Source organism: Cetorhinus maximus, chromosome 16, assembly GCF_964194155.1.
Source record: "Cetorhinus maximus chromosome 16, sCetMax3.hap1.1, whole genome shotgun sequence".
Taxonomy (NCBI): domain Eukaryota; kingdom Metazoa; phylum Chordata; class Chondrichthyes; order Lamniformes; family Cetorhinidae; genus Cetorhinus; species Cetorhinus maximus.
Genome location: NC_135894.1, coordinates 80,132,396 through 80,151,939, shown reverse-complemented (window position 1 = coordinate 80,151,939; position 19,544 = coordinate 80,132,396). Strand labels below are relative to the sequence as shown.

General features: G+C 41.8%; 1 protein-coding gene across 6 annotated transcripts in view; it reads right to left on the bottom strand.

Moving 5' to 3' along the window:
- eva1c (eva-1 homolog C (C. elegans)) overlaps positions 1-19,544 on the bottom strand; it is a 140,775-nt gene that overhangs the window by 76,009 nt on the left and 45,222 nt on the right. For 5 of the 6 annotated variants that reach the window (XM_078560167.1, XM_078560168.1, XM_078560170.1 and 2 more), the window contains 3 exons: positions 10,976-11,181; positions 8,030-8,153; positions 3,281-3,430 (listed from right to left, as the gene is read on the bottom strand). In XM_078560167.1, the coding sequence (XP_078416293.1) occupies positions 3,281-3,430; positions 8,030-8,153; positions 10,976-11,181 (480 nt within the window). Of the gene's footprint in view, positions 1-3,280; positions 3,431-5,932; positions 6,057-8,029; positions 8,154-10,975; positions 11,182-19,544 lie in introns of those variants that run through there. The other variant, XM_078560169.1, reaches the window with a different exon arrangement.

Below are 19,544 nucleotides of genomic sequence, written 5' to 3'. Positions count from 1 at the left end.
TTCCTAAAATGTGGTGCCCAGAATTGGACAAACATTGTCCATCTCCTGCATCTTTTACCTAAAACCTTAAATCTGTTACCCTAGTCCTGTTGATGGGCACAGATTTTCTTTGTCTACTTTTATCTAAATCTGTCAGAATCCTGTACACTTCTATCAATCTCCCCTCAACCTCCCTCACTGGAACCATTCTGGTAAATCTCCTCTGCATCCCCTCAAGGACCTTCACATCCCTCCCGAAGTCTGGTGACCAGAACTGGACACAATACTCGTACCGTAGCCAAACCAGAGCTTTATAATGATTCGGCATAGCTTCCCTGTTTTTGTACACAATAACTTCAGCTGAGGGTGAACCAATCCTTGCTTTTGTACTCTATGCCTCTATAAATCCCAGGATTCCATGTGCCTTATTAATCACTTTTTCAACCTGCCCTTCCACTTTCAATGATTTGTGCACATATACCCCGAAATCCCCCTGCTCCTTGGAAGTGTACCCTTAATTTTATATTGCCTCTTCCAAATCTTTCTACCTAAATGCATCACTTCACACTTCTCTGCATTAAATTTCATCTTCCACTTGTCCACCCACTCCACCAGCCTATGTCCTCTTGAAGTCCATTGTTATCCTCTTTGCAGTTCACAATACTTCTAAATTTTGTACCATCTGCAAATTTCGAAATTGTCCCTGCACATCCAATTCTAGGTCATTAATATAGATCAAGAAAAGCAGTGGTCTTTAAACCAACACTTGGAGAGCTCCACTATGTATCTTCCTCCAGTCTGAGAAACACCCGTTCGCCACTATTCTCTGTATCCTGTTACTCAGCCAACTTCTCATCCATCCTATGGTACTTAGTTCACCTGCAAACCCTTCATTAAGTCAAAGCACTCTTAAATTGTGTTTCCCATCACATTGTTTTTTTGAAATTTATATTTTTTTCCCATTTGTAATTTCTTTTAGGCCATTTACTCTCAATGTTGCAGCTTCCTCTAAGACAGTCAGGCAGCTTGAGCAATGGGTTTCTCTTCAGAAATCTGCACTGGATGATGAAATGCACGGAACAGATTTTTAAAAAGGTAGGATCATAGATTCATTATGGCATAGAGGCGGCTGTTTGACCCATTGAGTCCATGCCAGCTCTCTAGAACAATCCAGTCAGTCCCATTCCCCTGCTCTATCTCCATATCCTCGCAGGTTTATTTCCCTCAAGTGTCTATCCAATTTCCTTTCAAAATCATTTATCATGTACATTTCCACCCCCATCATAGGCATCAAGTTTTGAGTCATTACCAATCACTGTAAAAACATTCTTCCTCACATCTCCTGTACCTTTTCCCCAAAACCTTAAATCTTTGTCCCCTAGTCCTTGTACGATCCGTTGATGGGCACAGATTTTCTTTGTCTACCTTCATCTAAACTTGTCAGAATCCTGTGCACCTCCATCAATCTCCCCTCAACCTCCTTCACTGGAACCATTCTGGTAAATCTCCTCTGCATCCCCTCAAGGACCTTCACATCCCTCCTGAAGTCTGGTGACCAGAACTGGACACAATACTTGAACCGAAGCCAAACCAGAGCTTTATAAAGATTCAACTTCCCTGTTTTTGTACTTAATATCACTATTTATGAAGCTCAAGATCCAATTTGCTTTGTTAACTACTCTTTTGATATATCCTGTCACCTTGAGGGATCAAAGCACATGAACCCCCAGGTCCCTCTGTCCCTGCGTACTCGTCATGTAATCCAGAGACAATAAGTGAGTCTATTGTACATTCAGGGCATAATAGAAAACTTTATACACATACACTAACTGCCTTGACAAGAACAAATCATAAAAAAACTAAACAGTTTTAAAATTGCAATGCTCAAATCTCATGAAAACTCCTTTAAACTGCTAGTAGTGCACACAGAAAAATTCAATTTCCAGAAGTTAAAGTGACTTTGAAACAAAACCCAATTTAACACTGCCAAACAAACTTTGCTTATCCAATTACTGATCCTGGATTCAATAGTCTAGTCTAAACTATTAGTATTGAAGCACCAATGAAACCAAATATCCTATCAAGGGCTTGACCAGTCTTGAGGAACCGTTTTACTTGGAACTTAGAAACCAAGAGCAGGATCTGTAGAATGCAATGCAAGTTACACTACAATTTCTGTATCACTCTCTGTGCGACTGCAACGTAAATCTGTGCCTAGAAATTGAATTGTCTATGTCTGTCTTACAGGCATAAAATTGAATACGTAATATAACCAGCGGTGTACGGGCATTCATTGTGTCGGATGCATCCCACCCGCCATGTTGCATCGAGCTGCTCAGTAGGCGTTCTAGGTGCATGGTTGAAGCTGACATTGCACCAATTGTTTCATTTTTTTTTTTAGCCTCACAGCAAGCAAACAAGTGGCTTTAAAGGGGCTGCTGGACGCTGCCACCCAAAAGGTAAATTCTTTTACTTACCTTATTGTCGAGCTGGGAGAAACAGGTATGGTGATCCCAACTGCTTCCCTTTTCAGATGTCCCCAAGGACCATTGATAATGAAATACCTCTGGGGCCACGTCATGCACCCACAGCTTACTGTTTCCATTCTAATGAGGCTGGCAGTACAAATTACAGTGATCCTGCCAGCAGCCTCAATAGGTGGAAATGCTTCATTTTGGATGCCGACTTGATAGCTTCAATGCCTTTAAATGATGATAGCAGCAGGGACTTTAAGAGCTTGGTTGAGAGATGCCATTGCCAGTTTGGTAACAGTAGGGTTGTGTGATATCATCTGCATAATAAATCCACATCGCATGATTGATTATTCCTACATTGGTTTCATTGTCAGGGTGTGGGTATCACTGGCAAGGCCAGCATTCATTGCCCAAGGGGTGCTAGTGTGACAATTTTTTAGAATTTCTTTGAGCTAAATCCAATTTCCCAAGCTGCCCATGCTAGAATTTGAACTTATTCCTGTGAATTATTGGTTAAGTAAGATAACCATTACACCATCATTTCTATTTATAATGAAATTAACCTAGATCTTTTATTAGTTTTTCAACTAAGGACGTCTACCCTTCTAAAACCCTACGTTTTAATTGAAATTCACAGCTAATGTTTACATAATGCATCACTTTCAGAGAAAAGAGTATTTCAAGGTTTTACTTACACTCTCAAAACGCTACCCTTAATGTTCACCAATTTTCCACAGTGTGCGGCCATTAAGAACAAACCTGTCAGATTTTGTTGAATGAATGTTTGGTTATGTGTTAAATATAGATGGTAACTCTGTATGACTTACCTATATCAGGGAGTTTAAGGTTTGAAGGGCAAGCCTTATTTCCATTCATCATTCTACCATATGTTGCAGAATAAATGTTAATCAATGTAGAGTTTTTACAGCGAAGTTTAAGTTCCTTGCCCTCGCAGGCTACTTTGCTTTTGTACTCATCTGTGAGAAAGGACACAATGTCAAATCACTAATTAAATTACTGTATGTCTGACTGATTGCAACAAATGCAATTTGTGTTCCTAACATAAAACTCTTGGTTCTATTTTATACATAAGTTATATCTAAAATCTGCAGCTGTTCTTTTCATCCACACGGTAACAAAATTCAAAGTGGATCTTTTCACTAACTTGGCAATAGTCATTAACTGCTCTGTGCAGTTTCTTTCACCATGTGATAATATTTGTTGCCATATGAAATACAGAATACACAAGATGAAAATGGATGCAAAAGGTCATTCATCCTATCAACTGCTCAAATTAGATACACCCTGAAGTACCCCTGCCTCAACATCATGTCATCCAATTTCTTCTTAAGTGCTTTCACACGTTTTGCTTCCACTGTCATACATAAAAGTCTAGGTATTTGATCATCAATCTGTGTGTGAAGGACATTCTGAAATCAGCCTTAAATTTTCTTTTACAAGTTGTGATCTCTGTTCTCTCGTCTGCTAGAGCTTCAGAGAATGAGAGGTGATCTCATTGAAACTTGCAAAATTCTTACAGGCTAGATGTGGATAGGATATTTCCCCTGGCTGGTGAGTCTAGAACCAGGGAACACAGTCTCAGAACAAGGGGTAGGCCATTTCAGACTGAGATGAAGAGGAATTTCTTCACTCAGAGGGTGGTGAATCTTTGGAATTGGGTGCTCAGTCACTGAACATGTTCAAGACAGAAATCAATAGATTTCTGGGTAATAATGACATCAAGGGATATGTGGATTGTGGGAAAAATGGCCTAAGAAGTAGATGGTCAGCCGTGATCTGTTTGAATGGTGGAGCAGGCTTGACTGGTCAAATAGCCTACTCCTATTCCCTATATTCCTATGTCCTATGTCCTATTGTTACAATTAGTTTGAAGTAATTTCTGGAGTTACCTTTTTCCATATTGCTTATTACTTTATATATACCACTAAAAGTTTGATTATCTTCTTCTTTAGGGCTGAAAACTGCTAGAACAAAATACATTTGAGCAAGGCTTCCTCTAAATTGTAGGTTGAGTAATTTTTCCTAGCACTGTAAAGGTTTTTTTTTGGCAGTTCTATGAATGCAAGTGAAATATATACTTAGGACTTATGGGCTAGCCACATAGATTTGGCTTTAGACAAAACTTATTTGTTACTTATAACATTTATGGTCAATTATGAGAGAGGGCCACTTGATAGCAACAACAATATGGATAGAGTTTTACGTCATCCTGCCAACGTTTGTAGGTGGGGAGTGGGCGGAAAATTCCTCAGATGGGCTTCCCCATCCCCACCCACCCCACACCCGCCCCAACCTCTTTGCTATTTTATGCTGGGAAGGGTGAGGCCTCAACTGGTCGGCCTGCCCTTGCACCAGTTGAGGCCAATTATTGGCGACATAAGGATTGTTTCCTGCCCAATTTTTAGGCTGGTGGGAGGAGTTCCAGGGTATGGGGGGAGCCCAAAAATAATTGGGTGCAGGCCTCAGGCGGAAAGGGAGGGGGATTTGGTTTTGGGGCGGGGGGGGGGGGGTTGCCGGGCGCCTCCATCAGCAATCCTCTTTTAACATTGGGCCCCCACGCCAAGGTCCAATAACTACAGGAGCTCCCGCATCCCCCGGCCACTCCGCCAACACCCCAATCCCCCACTGTCCAAGCCCCTCCCTAGGCCTCCCTTATCCTCCCCACCCTGAGACCCCCAAGAATTACCTCTTCTTGGAATCCTGGGACTTAGGCTCTGAGGACTGTACGCACTTCCAGCCCTGTCCACTGCAGATTCTGCCACTGCAGGGGCTCGAATGCTGCCGGCCAATCAGATTAGCTAGCATCTCTGGAAAGTAGGACTTCCTCTCGAGTGAGGGCCGCAAGTCCTACCTCGAACCAATTAACAATGGGTTGGAGCATGAAATCACTGCGGGCCAGGGGATGTGTTCCCCGCCGACTCTTCAGATGCCGGGAAGGGAGACCCCACCGTCCTAAAAATCCTGGCCTATGTCTTGACTCATTCATCTTCTCCATGCATTATTAAGTAAATAGGGTTTTGAATGCATCCTCACAACTTCTGCCAATGGCAAATGTCAAGGGATATAGAAACTAGAGGGTTACTTTGGTGAAAGGATGAAAACAGACACTAAATGGGTACTGTATGAATAAAACATGCTTTTTAGCATGCAATTTTGGTCCTAACTGCTGATTACCATAATTTAAACTTGCCTGGAAATGATCAGACACCTGCAGGTTTACCTTTCAAGTACTTGTTAGACACAATTTTTGTGGGCAGTATATTTGGACTCCATACACCTACTTCCAATGAAACTATGGAGTAGGTTGGCTGACACATGGCCAGGTTTCAGACTGGCTAAGGAACCAAATGACCGGTGACTGAGGTCCTTGGACAAGGCATTGAAAGTCCTGGTGTAGGAGGTCCAAAGGAGTAGGGATGTCTTGCACCTATAGGAGGAAAACAGTATACCTCGCCCACCTGTCTCTCTTGCAACAGCTTGTGCTGCTCTGCCTGGCCTCACCTCCTCCTCCCAGTCCTCCTGTAGACCAATGGGGTACCCTAGCAAGGTGCTGGTGACCAAGCACTTCCTTTCTCCTGGTGACTCCGATAAGGTGAAGTAGCATAGAAATCACTCTTTTTAAGTGAAGTCCTCAGATAATTTATAGAATAAATGTTCATACAGTATTGTGTCAAAGAAAGTCTCTTGATGTATTTCAAAAGTCTCTAGCAGCATGTGAACAGTAAGAGATGATATACCTTTAAGTCATGTTTAAAATTTTCAGCAATTATTTGGTGACTCCTGTTCAGCTAGTCGCTGTCAGGAGAGGTAATTAAATGAAGGTTATCCACCAAAATGGCATGCAGCCTCTTTAATGAGCACAAGCAAGCAATTCAATTGCCAATTTTTCCCTAACAATACATGGGTATCTGTTCTTAGCACTGAGTTCAACATCTTTACCAAGATGGCATCCTACATTAAGCAGGGGCTAAAATGTCTTTGCCGTTTAAGACACCTGGTATGTGGCTAAAACTTTTGAAGGGGACAATGAAGTTGTGTAGCTATGTAGAGTACCAGGCTTTGTCGCACATAGGTGTGATATAACAGAAAGTAGTAAGAAACATTTTGTAGTATGGCATTTGGAAAATTAACCATATGAAACGGCCCCTCATGCACATAATCAGGTATTAAAAGAATGACTAGATTACTGACATCTTAGACTATAGGTCCAGCTTCTAAACAAACAAGCCAACATAGATGCACTGGATTCAACATCTGTAACACACTATATATATATATATATATATATATATATATACACACACCAGGATATTCCACTCTGGTAAAATCCTGCTGCATCATGATCAAGATGGAAGTTCTTTCCACTCCAATACCCTACCCTTGCCCCTGGCCAGCTTTGCGAGGTCAGTCAGGCTTATTTGCAAATTGTGCAAATCAGTGAATTGCTGCAATAAGCCTTGGGTGTCTGCTACAGTTTAGTGTGTGGCGTGCATAACCACTCTCCTATAGTTATAATCCTGCCTACCATTCAATTGTTTCCAAAAAAAACAGGCTAATGAGGCAGGTTCATAGGGCTGCTAGTCACTGAAAAATGTAAATCAAAGGATCTGGATGACACAGTGGGATTAGTACACAGTATGTTTAATTCTTGGACTCAAACCTAACCCACGCTGACTGGAGGAAAGTCTATTTTCGTGGTCCTAAGTGTTCTGTGAGTTTGAAGTAGATTCAACTACTTCTTAATGGCCATGAACTAAAAGCAAAATACTGATAATTTGGTAATCTTATTTAGAGAGGCCACAAGATGGCTAGTGTGCAAACTAGAAAATATCTCATCAGTACAGTAACGGGAGTTCTACTGAGGCTGAAGCTAGGGTAAATTGTTGGGCAGGGTAGGGAGTTATGCAATATCTAACCCCAGAGTACTTTATGCTGACAAAGTGTGACAAAACGGAAATGTGTTCTATTTGTCAGCATTAATAATTACAGCTTAAAACATAAAAATCATTGGAAGAAAAAAATCAAAAACTTTCCAGTAAAATTGATTTCATTTTGGCCCATTTGTCCACACGCAAAAGCTGGTAGATATGCTTGACACATTTAGGAACATGGAGGCTATCCTGGTGAAATGGAAAACTGATGCTGACTCCCTATTTGAATTACTACTCCAAACAATGGGAACACAGTCAAAGAAAGGGCTACAACACTGTCGTGCCAAATTGGTGTTCCTTTTCAGTGGGAAGTGCCTCAGGGACTTTCCTGACGTTCTCGACTGGAAGAAGATAGAATGGAATTAAATCAATGAATGAAAATAGATGTCACTGAATTGGCTCACAGGTATTAATATTTAAATCTGAATGAGGAAGTTAGTTTAAGGGACAAAATTAACATATTAGTACAAATTAGCTATGAATAAGCTTTAGTTGTCACTATTGCATAAACCATATAAAATACATAACCCTAATTATACAATTTCTGCTTATCGTTGTGTGTAATTTGAACTGAAAGGCTGAACTAGAAAATGTGCATTCATTAACTGCTGATGTATTACTTACTAGGCTTGCATTTGTAGGACACAAGGAGGTATTTGCTGGTGCCTGGGCAAGGGTCAAGTCCAAAAACACGTCTATTGACTGGAAGCTGGCAGGATTGCTGATCCTGGCATTCATCCAATATTTTCTGGCAAGAATGAAAGCAAGAAGACATGGTTCAGGAATAAAGGGAATTATCTGCAAGCACAGACCCATGAATTACTTTTAGATTGCAAGTATGATCTAAATAGCTTTCACAATAATCAAGCATTAAGAACTTTAAAAAGTTTTATTTTAAACAAAAAAACAATAGTCTCAAATGCTTAGCATGCTAAAGTAAAAGTTACATAATATGCTAGTGGTTCTATTTTGGCAATAAAGGTTGAGATGATTAAACATCACTTTGATTGAGACCAACGTTTTTGAAAAATATGTTAAAATTTCTCTGGTGTTTGTAACCCATTTCATTCAAGAAGTTCAGATACAAAAAAAGCTCACGTTGAGAACAGATGTATCTGCAATACTGCAGTGTATCTGTAATATTGGCAATTGGTCCAAGCAAATTGTGATGCTGTGGACTATTTAGAACCCTGCAAAACTACATACAGCAACTATTATTTTATTTTTTCTTTAATTTTACTTTAAATTTTAGTTTTCCATTTAAAAAAAATTCTCCCATACTGCTAGTTCCTGATCTGCTCAGCTCTCCTCTTCGCTCGTCCCAAATCTCCCCTTCCTCCAAGAATGTTATGCGTCTGAGTCCATAGAGTGTCCCTGTTTGACCCAGCCATTGCCCAAAACAAACCTAATTGGATTCACTATTCATACCTACCCTGTACGCACTCCCTGCCCTGTCTAAGCTGCCTTGACTGTCCTTGGCCTTATTATCCAGCCTCTATCCCCGACATAAACAACCTAACCTAACATCTTCCAAGCTACATAACCCTGGATGGCATGCAATGTGGTCACCCCACTGCTGTTTCTTGGCCAGTAGCCACCAATCCAAGTTTACTTTTTCTCTTCTTGCCAATTCCTCCTCTTCTCAGCATCTGAGGATATGAAGCTGGCAAATTTCTACTCCACTTCACTTAACAGTTGAATTCTTCTCCTGCCTTGGACATGGGGAACAGATGAAAGTTACCTCACGAAAGGTGACGCAAGTGATCTCACTTACATATAAAAAAAACAAATGCCTTCATCCAGAAGAAAAGCAATAAAGAAAACCTCTTTGTAAATGTGAATGTGGCTGTGAGTGAAAGCTGAACGTTTGGGGCCGGATTTTCAACATGGAGGTGGGAATTGGGAGGCAGGAATTTTCCCAATGTTCCGATCCCCGTTTCCATGCAGGCAGTGCCAACAGGTGGGATAATCATCTCCTAGTGGGCAAAACAGCCTGGATCTGGGTCTGCCACCAGAGACAGAGGCAGGCTAGGTTAAAAGATCCGTCTCCCTTCACAAAAACATTGGACCAGTTCATCAGATCAGTGCAGAGCACCTGCCCTCACCCTTACTCCCTTAACCTGCCACCCTCCTTCACCCTACACCCCTCAACCCCTAACTCTTCATCATTTTTACACCCCCCCGCTCACTCACCCCTCCTTCAACCCCTACCACCTTCAGCCCCTCACCCCCACTCTCAACCCCACTTACCTAGCATCCATTTTATAAACAGAACTCGCAAGTCCTATCATAACATTTGGAAGTGGACACCCTTCCCACTTCTAATCCATGGTTCACTCCTCCACTCTGCAGATGTGTTTTCAGGAAGGCTTCCCAAAGCTTGGCCTCCCTGTTAAAAATTGCAGAAGGTCTGAAATGCCCACGTTCAAAGCAGCAGTATGTGTGATTCCCGACCCACCCCTTTCCCACTATAGTGAAGATAGATGGAGATGGAAATGGAGGCTGGGTTTGCACCTTTGGCGCTCAATAACCATTTTTTTCCAATTCCCAACCCTGTGCGGTCCCAAAACTCTGCCCCTTTGTGTCTGTGTATGTATGTACACATGCGTACATAGGAGAACAAGAGAGACAGGCGCACTGATATTGTGCGTGTGCATGAGTTTGAGAGTGCCCAAGTCCACTCCTTCCTGGCTTACATCCGCAGATCCAGATTTCTTTCACCCAGTAATAAATGGTATAGTATCTGCAACTACGAGATATGAGCCCCGAATCTGTAAGGAGACATATACTTTTCGGGTCTGTGTGTATCATACCATATCCCAACATAATTTTGAAGGTCTCTACCAGATCAACCTCCTTAGTTTCAGAAAAAAAATCAAGTTTATTTTTATAACTGTAATCCAACATCCCTGGTAACATCTCAGCAAATCTATATTGCAAGTCAGTTGCTTTGGGGGTTAGTTTTCAATCAAGGGCAGAAAAACAGTTTTATAACACTGCAAGCTTACAGCAAGCAATACAAGATATACATCTTTTGGTTACTATAGCCTATTTGCCTTTCCTGCATTATTAAGTTAGGTCAGCCAATTGGATTAGTAAAATGTCCCAGGCTCTTTAAAGTGTTGGAATAGATTAATTCAGTTTTTAAAAGTTACCATATTTCAGACAACTACCATGGACAAAGGAGATTGGCCATTGGTAATGTCATGACATAAAAAGTAGTACAGCTCAAAACTGGAAACTGTACTTCAAAAGGATTAGTCCATGGGTCAAACTGTGCAAACCACTGTACAATTTGTAGGGTAAAATAAAAGTTTAGTTAAATAAAAATAAAGCTTTATAAATCCAATAAAAACTTTGATGGCTTCTGAATCCTGACGTCAGTTGAAACTCACTGATTCTAACAGATTTAGTAGATGCTGAAGCTATATCATCCAAGAAGATTGTAATCTTAAAAGATGACCACTATTAACATAACTTTAGGGTACAATTGTTACTCTTACTGTTATTTTTATGTTTCATTGTTAGAACAATAACAAATATATAATAAATAATAAATTCTTGCTGTACTTGTAAAGTGGTTGGCGCTGTGCAGTTTAGATTTTCCTCCACTGCATTTTTGGGATGTAAACCAGGGCACAAAAGGGAACTTGGCACCTTGCGTCCATAAAATGCAGACTGTATACTTATCGTTGTATCTCGAGGGCAATATAGGTTTAAGTGGCCACCATCACATGCTTGCTCCGTATGGCGACGCAAAACTTTGGATAAGTAATCTGTAGGAACAAGAAAAAACAGTACTGAGTATTTGAAGAAAGTTATGGGGTGGGGTGGGGGGGTGGGGGAAAGAGATTTTTAACTTTATGACCTGTTAGGAGTGGGTTGGGGTGTGGAGTACACAGGAAACCCAGATGTCAAGGTTAACCCGCACGCTGTGGACTATTAAGCTCAGCATTTGCATGACATCACTCGAGGTTTCCCACCCAGAAATAATCAGCCTGATTGACAGACTTGGTTTCCAGTAGGGCCGGGAACACTAGAGGACTGACCAAGTCTGACCCCAACTGGTGGGGTGGGATGCATCACAGTGGGAAGAATCAATCCTGGGGTTGGGGGTGGGGGGGGCGGTTTCCACCTCATTTGCGGGTCGGGTGGGGGGTCAGAGGTGCCTCAAGGTTGTCAGAAGTTGGAGGACTCAGGTGTGAATTGGTAGCCTGGGGAGGATGGTGGTGGGTTGGGATGGTTGCAAATTAAAGGCTATTGGGGTGTGTGTCTGAACGCAGGGATTGGCGTTTACTTCCTGGATCCAAGTGTCCTTGACTACCTGTAGCTTTCCCAAAGCTCAGGAGACTCGGCCATCCAGAGTTGGAAGTAAGGTACGCAGTCTTGTATTTAAAGTGGTAATCCTCCTGGGAGCCAGCTGGGTGCCTACCACCCATCCTGCCTCCCTTCAAACCAGAAGTAGGGAGAATTGGAGTTGGGCTGGGGTTTGGGACCAGGATTCAGATTTTTAACACTTGTAACCTTCCATGCAGCCCACACCTGCCCATTTTTTGAGGTTATAACTGCCCCTTATGTCACATGTACAGCAGAAACAACATATGTTGTTAACTAAATAATATGGTAGAGCTTTGACGTAATGTAACTTTTATAACACTAATAAATAGGCCATTTAATAGCAAAATAATTACAATAGCTTACATTTGGTTTCATATATAGTTGGATAGTATCATATCACCAATCCATTATTTAGCAATAATTTAACTGACAGGCTAATAGCGAGAATGATAGTAGGGCAGTCAGATGAGATACTCTATTTACAGTATGCCTTTTCATCCATTTCATTAATTCACCCATTCATCAACATTATCATGGCAAAATCAAGTCTTATATTTAGCCCCAAGGCCAAGAGCCGGATACTCTTTGGTTACAGTAAATCTTTAGCAATCACTTAAAGAAAAATTACTTTAATTAGTGTTAAGGCATGAGAATAAATAGTAAATCATCCTAGTTCTACCTACCAAGCAACTTGCAAGAGCTTTTCACCACAAAATGCAGAGAAAAAACTCCCATTGTATAAGGTAGAACCTGCAATGTTACACACAAATATTTTTTTTTCCCAATATGCCTGGATCCATTCTCTCACCATCGTTATTAGTAAACTATAGTAATTATGGTTTTATTTAGTGTGTAATGTACCTTTAAGAATAATACTTGTTAAGGAAGATCACATGATCTGTATTAACCAATAGGAGAGTAGTGTGGGCTACCTCCACAGTCAGTGTAGAGATAGAGTTGGAGTTGAAAGCACACGCGTAGTTGCTGCTGAGTATATTGTAAAGAAACTTAAAGTTTGCATCCTAGAAGTGTCTGCAGAATAACTATCGTTAATAGTACAACTTGGCCACCCTACAACATAAACCTTCAAATCAAATTATTTTTTAGAAGAAAAAATGAGGTGAGGTAATATGAACTCAATGGTACAATGTTAAAGCAGATTCTGGAACATTGAGACCTGAGGGTGCACATACAAGATCCCCATAGGACAGGTGAGTCTGCTATTAGTAGATGCTAAAAGCCAATTAACTGCACCTTTAATGATAGATCCTGGTTTTAACTGCCAGCCCATGAGTTTCCAAGACTTCCTGGAATTTGCCAGGTTGAACAAGGTGAGAGGACATCAGGGACTCATGGGGTTAAGCACTTGCCAGGCTGGAAAGTCTGTACATGCAGCTATTTGACAGGTGCTTCTTCATCTTGGGGTGGAATTTTCCATGCCTGCTGGCGTGAGCGGACAATATGGCGAGAAGGCCAAAAATCGGTTTCACAACATCGTAAAGCCAGTTTGCAATCATTCGCTCAGCCCATCTATGGTGGGCCGCATTTCCTGCCATCAGACATTGGGAACCTCATTGTAATACGTTCTGCATATCATTATAAGGCTAGCCTGCCAACTCATCGTCCCACGCTGGATCGTCCGTCCACATCAGCATGATTGCACACTGACATGTTTCACAACTGCACATAAGTGACGTGCACCTGGCAAGTTGCACTTCACTCGAGACTTTGAGGTTTGTTTGCCTACCTTGCTTCGGGCAACATTCACAGTCATCAGCACCAGGCTTCACAGGCAGCACCACATCACTTTCAGGGAGGGGCTCACTTGCAATTCTGTACCAGACCAGCCATAAGGCGGGGGTGGCTTTGTATGGCTGCAGGGCTAGGGCTTGCTTGGGGAAGGGGGAGAAGTGGTGTCAGGCAAGGGAAGAGGCTGCAGGGTGAGGGCTAAAATGAGGGAAGGGGGGTATCTCAGGGTTTGTGTGGGGGCACAAGTTGATCTGCGCAAGTGCCTCAAGATGGTGAGGGCTGAGGGGCCAGTCTCCAAAGCAGATGAGGCCAGATGGAGATGTGAGGGTGTGTGTGAGAGAGTGAGTGGTGATGTCCCTTGAGCTGGCGGTGACTGGGATGCCAGTGAATGTGTGATGGGCTTGAGTGTATGAGTTCAGAGTGATGAAAAGGTTGCCTTACCAGCACGGATGAGATCATTCATCCTTTATCCGCATTGGATGGCCAACTTCTTCTGTGCAGCATTGGCACTGACCACTGCCATCGCCTACCAAGTCGGAGTGGTAATGTTGCTACCCCTCCTGCAGCCAGAGTGGGGGTAGAGAACATCACGGTGGGCCTCCACAGTGTCCGAAAGGCGCTCGAAGGTTGCGTTACTAAATCTGGGGATTGCAGTCTTCTTGCCTTTCATGGCCATGTCTTATTTGCAGCAGTCCTGGGATGGAAACACTGAGAGGTGTGCACGCAGCTGTACTTGAAATGTGGCACCTGGCATGATGAAGCAGCAAGGTGATGGTGGTGGGCGAGCATGGAACCAGCGTGTTTCCCAGGAATGCATAATTAATGTGGTGGGTTTGGGATGATACGGCATGAGAAGCTGTCATTGTGGCTGGCGGGTAAAACATCGTTTTACCTGCCCATTACCGCACTTATTGCAAATCTGGGATGATTCCGCCCTTGGTTAAAGACTTTTGCTCACAGGCCTTTTCCTTTTACTTCTACATGGTATTTCCCCAATTGTTTCAATAAAACTAGAGGCAGGCTGCTCATTCCCCTGCTCAGAGGTTGTTGGCTGATGTCTTCTGGGTTTTGGAGTCTGGGGCAGACTTTGGCCATCGCGACAGGAAGCATCAAGTGAGGCTCTGACTGGGGCAAGATGGAACTGCAGGGCTTTGAGCCATGTGCCCTTTCTCCATCCTTTTCTCTCATGGTCCACTCGCACCTTCCCTGCTCACCAGGAGCTGACAAGCACAATGGGAGGCAGTGGCATAGTGGTATTGTCACTGACTAGTATTCCAGGGTAATGCTCTGAGGACCTGAGTTCAAATCCCACCATGGCAGAATTCAATAAAGGTCTGATGACAACCATGAAACCATTGCTGATTGTCATAAAAACCCATCTCATGCCCTGCAGGGTAGGAAATCTGCCATTCTTATCTGGTTCGGCCTACATGTGGTTGACTCTGAACATGGGCAATAAATACTGGACTAGCCAGTGACACCCACATCCAATGCTGAATGGCCAAGGCAGGGCTTAATGGCAGACTAATGTGCAGGTCATAGGTCAGCATCACCTGATTGATCATCTGATGCTCCATGTAAGAAACAGACAACAACACAGCTCTCCTCTAATCCTTCTCCAAGGGTGCACAAGGCTGACAAAACCTCAGCAATTTCTGCTGTTGCTCTGCATCAATGGCCTGAGGCTCAACACTTGTTTCCAGCTGAGCTTGGAGGGCTCTGCGCCCTCCGACAGGAATTCTCCCCTATTGTCCCTGTCTCAAATATCTGCTCCCGCTCACTTGTGATGAGTGGCTCAATTTCCAAGTATATTCAAATCCTCCTATACTTATCCTATTCAGCTTTGTTGTCTTCCACTTCCTAGCTTTGTATCATCTGAAAATTTAGCCTCTGCACTTGTGATTCCTAGCTCCAAATCATTTATCAAGATATTAAACAAAAAGGTCCCAAAACAGACCTTTGTGTGACTCCATTGGTAACATTCTCCCAGATTCATGATAATTCCTGTGCTAACACCCTCTGGATCCTATAATTCAACTAATTATGTATCCATCATAAAATATTTCCACTGATATCTGATTTCTTTATTCTCAGTATCAACTATTCCAGAGAAAGTGTATCAAAGGCTATAGTGAAATCAATGTATAGCACATCCAGTGCCTTGTTCTTATCAAGGTCCTTTGTCTCACCCTCAAAGAAATCCAATAAATTGTATTGGCAAGGCCTGTCAAGAACTATACTGGCTGCCTTGTATAATTTTCTTTCCATCCTGATAATTCTGGATTTTATTCTTACAACGGGTTTCCATAATTTCATCAATAATGGATATAAATCTCACTAATCTGCAGTTTTCTGGGTTAGTTTTGTTACTTTATTTTAAAATGTAGGAGTAACATCTGCCTTTCTCCAGTCTCCAGGCACTTCTCCAGTATTCAATGTCTTTTGGAAAATGTGTCAAGAGTTCCTGCAATTTCCTTCTTCAGTTCCGCAAGGTTTCTCAGATGCATCTTATAAAGAAATCTCCGAGGCCAGATGTGTGCATAGCTGTTTGTTAGCCGTGCTAGTAATAATGTGTATAGAGTTACAGGTTCCATCTACAACATTTTCTAGCTCCCTTTTTCGGATCAAATAAATTACCTGACTCCCACTTGGTAAAAACTTAGGCAAGAAGCATATTTAGCACTTTTGCAGCCTATGTAGGAGTGGTTGGCATGTGCTTACCTAATCCCACTTACAGTGACACCACCCCCTTCCTTGTTTCACTGTTTCCCTTAAGACCAACTAATCAACTTTCTTTATTAATCTTTGCTCCCCTTGCCATATTCAAAATAGCATAATTGGCATTTAGTCCATTTTCCAAAGTTTCCAGAACTCTTCCACTGAAGTCACCAAGGACAATCAGGAGAGTATTTATGCCTTTATTTCCAGGATTTCTGCTGTTCTTCCATCAAAGTTATAGCACATGAACAGCAAAATTCTTGTGGAAATTCACCCTAATAGTATTTTAGCAAATTTTGGCCAACATGAAAGGTAGAAATTATTTTCAAACTAATAATGTTCATTTGCTAATTCTTGTCTGGTTAGCCACCTTTGCAGTTTAATATTTCAGTCACTTTTCTGTGCCAAGCAACTGAAGATATGGAACCTAAACTGCAAAACCTCAAGTGGGCAAAAAACAGTAAATAACAGAGCACACTATGATTAGACAAACAGTGATTATAATAATTAAAATAACGATTGTTAAGATCTAGCAGAATCTCATTCTGAAGCCTGGATGATGACAGTTTAGAAACTTCTCTCCAAGATTAAAAATATATCCTAATCATGCAAGTTAATAGATATATACTAGCTCAAATTAGAATGCACACATCACGTACAAGGAATCCATGGCATTTCATTTCAGATAACAGTCTCCAGGATGTTTCCACGCCAGCCTCCTTTAAATAAGACACGTTCCACTGCTTTGCTAGGCTGGTCTTTCATGATTATTTATCTCCAAGTAAAAATAATACACCGTCAAAACTGGAACATTATGAAAATCTAACATTTACAGATCCACAAAGCCAAGTTAACCGAGGTTGATGCACAATCATAAATAGTACACAGGTTCAAACAAATAGTTCTGAGCTAGAAGTAAATTCTTGTTGAAGCGTAAATCTCAGTGATAATACAAAGGATCATGATCAAAGAAAGCTAAGAAAGGTGAGGTCAGATAAAAGTATCTACAGCCTCTGCTGCTTGATATGTAACCATAGAATGTTAGAGCATATTCAGCCCATTTCTGCAAGAGTAACTCAGCTAGTTCCACTTTCCCCATAGCCCTGCAAATTTTTCTCCTCAGCTAAATTATCCAATTCCCTTTTGAAAGCCACAGTTGAATCTGCCTCCACCATACACACAGGTAGTGCATTAAAAATCCGAACCAGTAGGTAAAAAGATTTTCCTCATGTTGCTTTTGTTTTTTTTTTGTCATCTGCTTTAAATTGGTGTCCTCTGGTTCTCAACTCTTCCGCAAGTGGGAACAGCATCTCCCTCTCTACTCTGTTCAAATCGCTCGTAACTATGAACATCTCTATCAAATCTCCTCTCAACCTACCCTTCTCTAAGGAGAACAACCCCAGCTTCTCCAATTAATCCATGTACTAAAACTCCTCATCCCTGGAAACTTCCTCGAATATCTTTTCTGCACAACCACTAATGCCTTCACATCCTTCTTAAAGTGCGGTGCCTAGAATTGGATACAATATTTCAGCTGAGGAGTGTTTAATAAAGGTTCACCATAACTTCCTTGCTTTTGGTCTCTATGCCTCTACTTTCAAACCCAGGATCCCATATGCCTTATTAGCCACTTTCTCAAAAAGCCATGTCGCCTTCTTTGCATAGATAGGTCTTTTCGTTTCTTCATCCTCTTTATAACTGTATCCTTTATTTTGTTTTGCCTCTCCTCATTCATCCTACCAAAATGTATTACTTCGCACTTCTCTGCATTAAATTTCATATGCCACTTGTCTGCCCATTCCACCAGCCTGTCTATGTCCTCTTGAAGTCTGTCATTATCCTCCTCACAGTTCACAATACTTCCAAGTTTAGTGTTATGCGCAAATTTTGAAACTGTGCTCTGCACATGTCAAGGTCATTAATATGTATCAAGATGGTCCTAATACCGACCCCTGGCGACTCCTTTGCTATACCTCCCACCAGTCTAAAAAATAATTATTCACTGTTTCCTATCACTCAACCAACTTCACATCCATTCTGCTACTGTCCCTCTTATTCCATGGGTTTTAATTTTGATAAAGTGCTACATAAAGGGCTGTCGGCAAATGCTTTTTGAAAGTCCATGTACACTACATAACTGCATCAGCCTCATCAACCTTCTCTGTTACCTCATCAAAAAACTCAATCAAGTTAGTTAAACATGGTTTGCCTTTAACAAATCTGTGCTGGTTTTCCTTGATTAATTCACATTTGTCCAAGTAACTTGTTAATTTTTTCTTGGATTATCATTTCTAAAAGCTTTCCCACCACTAAAGTTAAACTGACTGGCCTGTAGTTGCTGGGCTTATCCTCACATCCTTTTTTGAACAAGGTTTTACATTTATAATTCTCCAGTCCAGTGATACTACCCCATGTGTTTAAGGAGGATTGGAAGATTGTAGTCAGTGCCTCTGCAATTTCTCCCTTTCCTTCAGTATCCTCAGATGCATTCTATCCAGCTCTGGTGACTTATCAACTTTAAAGTACAGCCAGTCTTTCTAATATCTCCATTTTAACAATTTTAAGCCCACCTAGTATCTCAACTACCTCCTCTTTCACTAGATTTTGCATCTGCCTTTACCACAGAAAAAGATCATTTTAAAGTATTCAGCCATGCCCTCTGACTCCATGCATAAATCCCCTTCTTGGTCCCTAATCAGCCCTATTCCTCCTTTTACTACCTTTTTAGTACATAAAGTGCCTTCAGACAGCTTTTTGCTTCCTTTTATGTTAGCTGCTGGTCTCTTCCCATACTCCCTCTCTGCTTCTCTTATCTCTTCTTTCACTTCCCCTCTGAGCTTTCTATTTTCAGCCAAGCGTACATAATGAGGTCTGACTGAGAGCCCAGGCATCTATTACAGTAATAGAACACCTGCTCCTCAGTAGAAACATTGCTTGATTGGCAGCTCAGGCCCTCTGATCTCTGCCGTCAATTTCACAATCTTTGTGGACATAACTAAATGGTTTCAAGTGTTTGTGGTTTTTGAAACTTCAAGGGCCTGGATGATTGACACTTATATTTGCTTGCTGTCCAGATCTTTTTTTTCCATAGGAAAAGACATCCCATTTTATAATGTGGTGTTCATTGGTTGTAGAAAGTCTATCGTGGGTCAATGGACACGAAAGTGCCAGAGTCTGGCATAGAGAGCATGGGGGTGGATGGAAGGGCAGGGCTTGGCATAGGGGGCATGAGGGGCCTGGGAGGAGGGGTAGTTGGAGGGCATGAGGTGGCATGAATGGAGCATGGAGAATGTTTGGAGGGTGAAGGGGCTGTGAGGGTGAGGGCTGGAGGGCC